Source organism: Drosophila albomicans, chromosome 2L (genome assembly GCF_009650485.2).
Source record: "Drosophila albomicans strain 15112-1751.03 chromosome 2L, ASM965048v2, whole genome shotgun sequence".
In the NCBI taxonomy this organism is placed as follows: Eukaryota; Metazoa; Arthropoda; class Insecta; order Diptera; family Drosophilidae; genus Drosophila; species Drosophila albomicans.
Genome location: NC_047628.2, coordinates 1,991,282 through 1,998,755, shown reverse-complemented (window position 1 = coordinate 1,998,755; position 7,474 = coordinate 1,991,282). Strand labels below are relative to the sequence as shown.

At 34.6% G+C, this 7,474-nt stretch overlaps 1 protein-coding gene across 1 annotated transcript; it reads left to right on the top strand.

The window, feature by feature from the left end:
* The first annotated feature begins 3,377 nt into the window (after nt 1–3,377).
* Nucleotides 3,378–4,703, top strand: LOC117563227 (outer mitochondrial transmembrane helix translocase). The gene has a single exon (XM_034241430.2). It carries the CDS (start codon nt 3,479–3,481, stop codon nt 4,583–4,585), a length of 1,107 nt encoding a protein of 368 aa, XP_034097321.1. The 5' UTR covers nt 3,378–3,478; the 3' UTR covers nt 4,586–4,703.
* The last annotated feature ends 2,771 nt before the right edge of the window (nt 4,704–7,474 follow it).

Here is a 7,474-nt window from a genome sequence, read left to right as displayed (position 1 = left end):
AGAGAGATTGTAGTAGACGAAAATAAATATTTTGTTCAGTTTATACATTATTGAAAACATATTTTTATCTGTCTTAGTCAAAATTAATGGTAATTCAAATACCTTAGTGTAAAAAGTAAATGCTAATTTACTTATATTTTCTTAAAAGCTGACATGGGGAAATTTGTAATTTCTCTATTTTCTTATACTCCACTCTTCTTGGGATTAATTTTTTGTTCCATTTTTAAAATACAAAGGAAACTTGCGAATGTCAAAGACATTAAGTAAGAGACAAAGCAGTGGGACCTAAGAATATTTTTAGGTCAGCGGAATGTGAGTAAAATGGATTTTAAATACTTTTGGAAGAAAGTGAAGAATACTAATATTGATTTTAAGGTAGAATGTCTTGACCATGGTGCAAGACTTGCACAGATATATTCAAAAATCCAGAGGCTAAATTACAAATTTTGGTAACTTCTTATTAGCTCGACTTTATCTTTCTTATTCGTTTTATCTATAAATAGTAATACCACATGGCCAAGTCGAAGATTACAACATGTAGACATATTTTCATTTTTATACCCGCTACCCATAGGGTAGAAGGGTATTATAACTTTGTGCCGGCAGGAAATGTATGTAACAGGTAGAAGGAGGCATCTCCGACCCTATAAAGTATATATATTCTTGATCAGCGTCAACAGCCGAGACGATATAGCCATGTCCGTCTGTCCGTCTGTCCGTCTGTGTGTCTGTGTGTCTGTGTGTCTGTCCGTCCGTCCGTATGAACACCTAGATCTCAGAGACTATAAGAGATAGAGCTATAATTTTTTTTCGACAGCATTTGTTATGTTTGCACGCAGATCAAGTTTGTTTCAAATTTTTGCCACGCCCACTTCCGCCCCCGCAAATCAAAAAAATCGAATAACAAGCGTAATTTTAAAGCTAGAGTTGCGAATTTTGGTATATATATAATAACTACTATAGTAGTTATGATTCCTGAAAATTTGGTTGCGATCAGATAAAAATTGTGGAAGTTATTAAAAAAATACTTTTGTATGAGCAAAAACGCCTACTTACTAGGGGTCTTAGTTGCTTTGGCGGACAATCTGGTATATTATGCCGTCTATGGTATATTTTGAATGTGGTACTATATCGATATAACAAAAATACCATTTGGTATATTTTTAGTATTTTTGCATTTTTGGTATATTTTGAAAAAAATACCGCAATATTTTGCTTTTATTCAAAATGGGTAGCGGGTATCTCACAGTCGAGCACACTCAACTGTAACTTTCTTACTTGTTAAATAAATATTTTATGCTGATTATAAAGTGTAATTTTGGGAGAAACATTTGAGCACTTTATCTTCCGGTACTATTCTTACCATAAGAAGTGGAAAGGAGATCAGAAAATATAAATTTAAAAACTTTCGTGGTCAAACATGGTAAGATTGTGTATTGAGTTAATTCGTTTTGTAATTTCGTTTAAAAATCGTCCTTCAAGTTCTTTTAGATATTTTTTAATTCAATTCGCCTTTAAACATGAGGCAACAGCTTGCTGAACAAGTGAATACTTTTTTACGTTGACTTCCGCTGAAAGACGGAAAACTAGGCAACAATCTTTGCGAAAGCCAAGCCCGATTACGTGTCCACAGGTGGGGCTAGGGCTGAAATTAAAGCAATCAAGAATATTTGAACAGGTTTTAAGTGTAGATGGCCAAAAGACTAAATTAATAAAAATTTCAAATTACTTAGAAAGCGTTCACAATTTTCGAAAGCGATCTTAACAAATATCAGGTGTGCACTAATTATTAAGCCAATCAGAATAGAAATTTATACTAGCCAGCTGAGCTATAAATTAATTTTATTTTATTTCAACTGCATATAGAGAAATTCTTGAAAGTTGCATTAAACAAGTAAGAAAGCTACAGTCAAATGTGCTCGACTGTGAGATACCCGCTACCCATTTTTAATAATGGCAAAATATTGCTATATTAATTTTATAATATACCAAATTAAATACAATAATTTGTTTGTGATTCCTGAAAATTTGGCTACGATAAGATATCAAATTGTCGAAGTTATAAAATAAATACTTTTTTTTGCCCATAACACCTACTTTCTAGGGGTCTTATGTTAGTTGCTTTGACTACCAATCTGGTATAATTTTAACTCTATAGTATATCTCGAATGTAGTACTATATTAATATACCGAATTTACAATTTGGTATTTTTGGTATATTTTGAGAAAAATACCGCAATATTTCGACTGTAGCTTTTTTATTTGTTTTTAGTTGAACTTGAAGCAACAAAAATTTGATTAAATTTTTATTTTTATAACTTTGTGTATGTAACAGGTAGAATGAGGCCATGTCCGTCTGTGTGTCTGTCCGTCCGTCCGTGTGAAACACTGGATCTCAGAGACTATAAGAGATAGAGCTATAATTTGTCGAGCCCGCTCGGGGTACAAACTTTTTTTTTTAACCACTCGGTGGTGCTCAAGTTCAAATCCCGGTCGAGAATACATGCATATTTATTTTTAATATTTGAGATTATTACCGTAATATTTTGCTTTTATTTAAAATGGATAGCGGATATCTCACAGTCGAGCACACTCGACTGTATATTTTGTACTTGTTTTAATACCTCACATTCTTATTATTAAATTTATATTAGAAAATGTGGTAGCGCTGACCTTGACTGCGAAAATCTCAATCGACAAGGTGACAGCACTTAAAGCCTGTGGAATAATAGCGGAATCATTCCGCTCAAAATTTGGCAGCGAAATGGAATTGGGGCGGGATGGAGCGAGAGCGATTTCTGTAGCAGCCCCCGTATAACAAAGTTTCTTCTTATTGGATCGACTATTATTGTTGTGTAGTCTCAAGCAGCATGCCATGCTGCATATGAAGCAAAGACATGTGTATTTGTAGACTGCAAAAGAAAAACAGTGACCACATCTATATTCTCAAAGCAAAAACAAATATACATATGTATTTTGATGCTAACATTGATTTTTCAAACAGAGCTCATCTGCATTTTCAAAAGCAAAGTTCGAAAGCAAGTACAAGTACAAGTTCAAGTATGTTGAGTATAGTCACTCACATATGTATGCATTAGAGTAGATTTTCATCTGCATTTGCAATAGCAATGAGTAAATCTCAACAAAAACTATGGACTTGCTGATCGAGATATGAAAACGCCCTAGGTTCTGTAGTGACTGTAGTTTTATAACAAGTCTCTAGTTATAACAGATATTGTACATATTTTGCTATGAGGGGCTATCTTCATAATTAGTCACAGTATATATTGTTGATGTAGCGAATTATTTTAAACTTACTCAGTCAGTGGTATCGTGTATCTCAGACATGAAAAGAGTTCTTACTGATTTGCTTTCAAAAAATTCTGATTGCCGAAAAGATATGTTGACTGTCAAGGTGACGGATTCTCGACTAGTAATAAATGTGTATAACATAAAGTGAAATATTTGTTAATTTAGAATGGAAGCGGCACATGTATCAGGATGCCAGATTGTGTCGCAACTTGTTAGAATAGGCATAGTTGCAGCTGTAACCTATTATTGTGTGAAATGGTTAGTCAACTCTATGGACCCCACCAACAAGGCAAAGAATAAGGCCAAGGAAATAGCCCAGAACCAATTAAAGAAACTAAATGGCATGGTTGATAAAAGCTGCAAGCTGAAGCTTAGCGACTTTAATAGCTACGAACTGATGATTGCTTCACACCTTGTTGCTCCATCGGACATTGAAGTCAGCTGGGCGGACATTGCTGGTCTGGACACAATTGTTCAAGAGTTGCGCGAATCGGTTGTTCTGCCGGTACGGCACAGTAATCTCTTCCAGCATTCACAGTTGTGGCGGCCGCCAAAGGGAGTTTTACTCTACGGTCCTCCTGGATGTGGGAAGACGCTCATTGCTAAGGCGATTGCTAAAGAGGCATGCATGCGTTTTATTAACCTGGACGTGGCGGTGCTCACGGACAAGTGGTATGGCGAGTCTCAGAAGTTGGCTGCCGCCGTCTTCTCGTTGGCTCATAAGTTGCAGCCCTGCATAATATTCATTGACGAAATTGAATCGTTTTTGCGAGTGCGGGCTACCGCAGATCACGAGGCGACGGCTATGATGAAGACACAGTTTATGATGTTGTGGGATGGCTTAATCAGCAATTCAAGTTGTTCGGTACTCGTGCTGGGCGCCACGAATCGTCCACAGGATCTGGACAAGGCAATACTGCGGCGCATGCCAGCGCAATTTCACATTGGGCCACCATTAGAACGACAGAGATTAGCGATTCTACAACTTATTTTGCAACATGAACAGCTGAGTTCCTCAGTGGATCTGAAGCGGTTGGCCACTCTGACGTCTGGTTACTCGGGCTCGGATCTGAGGGAGCTTTGCCGTCAAGCTAGCATCAATCGAATGCGTGGTCTTTTGTCTAAAGACATTAATACTGATGACACGCAACAATTGGATGAGAAAGCATTAGTAATCAGTATGGATGATCTTCTGAAATCAGTGGTCACCATGAAACTGTCAAAGCTGCGCACCGCCTGCACCTATCTAGCCAGAAATTTAGAGCTCGACTAACTGCTCAGTTAACACCATATAAAATACATCAAAGTAAATTATTTCGTTTTAAAATTCCAACTTTTGGTATTAACCAAATTTTTGAAAATTTGATATTAAAATTAAAAATTAACTTGTATTTTTATACAATATTTTTTATTCGAGATGAGTAGATATGTATCAATAAGAAGCCAATTAGAGTCCGCTTGACTATGAGATACCCTCTACCAATTTTCAAGATAAGCAAAAAAGTGCGATATTATTCTTAAAATATATCAGATTAATATATTAATAATATATTGATACAATTGCATTCAAAGCTTAACATTATCCACAAATTACACTAAATTATTTCCATTATCTTCATAAATCGAGGTAAAGAAAAGAATTCATCTCCAACCATATATGTGGGAACATATGTTAGGTATCAAGATGAAAGCATTCATATCTAGCACCACTGTACTACTGTACAGTAGTTCTCCGAAATAAGAAACTGCAAGAAAAATTAAGTTTTTAGTAAAATAAAATTGTATAGTGAGCATTAATCTTGACATACATGACAGACAAGTGTGTTAAAGACAGGAAAATGTGTGTTGTTTTAAAAGTTTGTGGTTGTGATCTTTTATGGTTATGTAGAGTCCCTGGTACATAAGCATGAATTGAGAACTCATTGACGACTTTTCCTCGAATAGTTGATGAGAACAGCGTGCTAAATAGTGATGCATCGATGCAATACATGAGTACATCGAATTAGTTAAATAGAAATGCTACATAATGGAAGTAAACCACATTAGCAACAGAATGAATTATTTAAAATGGGCGATCCTTTAATGTGATTACGGACACAGAACTCTCTTGGTGAAATGTCCTGTGCATTGCGTTAATTACATTTTATCAAATTTGTTTACTTTCATCAGATAGAAATATTAGAAGCTATTTAGATAAGAATTTTTTTTTATATGTTTGTAAATTGAGTAAATATACCAAAATATTGCATGTAGTGGTAATGTAAATACCAACAAAAATTTCGGAACATCACTCTACATTTTAGTAAAAATACCGTGTTCGCATTATTGGGTTTTTACTACTAGATGGTTGCTTTGTTACTTGTTTTTAATTAAGTATATAAATTAATGTTAATCCTAGTTGTAGAAATATTTTTCAGAGTAAGCTTTTGCCTCAGTCTATTCAATATTTTTAACATTTCATAGCATGCATGAAATGTTCTCGCCCGTAAAAACATAAGAGATAGAGGGAGAGAGAGATAGAGAGAGAGAAAGTGAAATAAATAAGTAGTCTAATACGGACAGAAGGGCAGAGAAGGAATAAGGTGGAAAGTGAGGGATGTAAAGAAATAAAAAAAAAAATAAATTACATTTTGGATCTCAAAATATTAAATACTCTATTAAAGTGAATAAATTTATTTTAGTGTATACATATATTTCTGTTTAATTTATTTCAATATGAATTTTATTATAATTTAGAATCTCATGATCCCATAGTTTTTGAAGAGAATTAAAAAAATCTTTAATTTAATAGCAGATGCTATAAACAAAAAAAAAGAATCCTCGAGATAATAATGAAGATTGAAAAACTAACCGTCCAAATGAATATTCGAGATGACATTAAGTTCTATTTTATATGCTGTGAGATTTCTGTAAGTAACAAAATGAATAAAAGGGATGCAAACTTAAGAGCAAAGTTATAATACCTCTTGCAAGAGTATAATAACAACAGCTACGACAACAGCAAAAATCTTTTATGTAAAATTGAATATTCATAAGTTGTTCCACATAGCAGTAGCATGAGTAACAGGAATTGGAGGAGTAGCAGTAGCAGCAGCAGCATCAAAAGCAGCATCAGAAGCAGCAGGAACAAGAGCAGTTCAGGATAAAGCAGCCGTAAAGCCTAACATTCGTTGTTGTTTTTGGTGTTGTTATGGTATGCCTGCTCTGCTGGTCGGTCGGCTCACTGTACACTGCACACTGGCAGTTGATTGTTTTTTTGTGTAGTTGTGTTTGGCTGAGTGAACCTACAGAAGCACACACACAAACAAATTCGCTCTTACATGCACATATAAAAGTTGTCGTTGTTTGCTATTTTGTCATGCAAATTGTATTTATTGCGGCGAAAAAGCAACAACAGATGTGGGGACGACAGCAGCAACAACTACAACAACTGAAAGACAACGCCACGCAGTTGTAATTGTTTGCTATTTGGCATAGTGTGCATGCAGCACAGCACAATGGCAAATTTGATCAGTTTTGGTGGCATTCATTAATAACTCGCGAGGGACTTTTACAAATATTTTTGTAAAGTAAGCCCCTATCGTTTTTTTTTGTATTTTATTTTTTTGTAAGAAATAGTTTTATTTGAATTTGTTATTTTACTTCTTGTAGTTTCTGATTACCTCTAAACAACCACTCTGGTGACGTACTTATTTTTTAGATTGAATTATCTGTCATATTGTATTGTATTCGTTTACCGATGGCACCCCTCATGCAGTGATAATCGACGGAATGCTTTCTAAAATAACGGGTTTTTTCCAAAAAAAATTCAAAATTGCACATTGACACTGGATTTCTGAATTAATGATTTTACAACACAGCTTTAGACACAAATTTAACACATACATATGATCAATTTTTGCAATTTCTTTCAAAATTGAACTCTGTTTCCAAAAGATATTCATGCTAATTTCACCAAGTTTACAAATTGCTCGAAATATACGCCAAAAAAGCCACATGTTAATATTAACAGATAGCGGGAATGGACATTTCAAATTTCAATGTGCTGGCAATAGCGATATTTTAGCACTTTAGCACTGTTAAGTGAAGAATATGTTTATGGCAAAATATCCCAAATTTGCACGGGACAAATTTCCCATAGTCCACTGCTATTATGGTACTA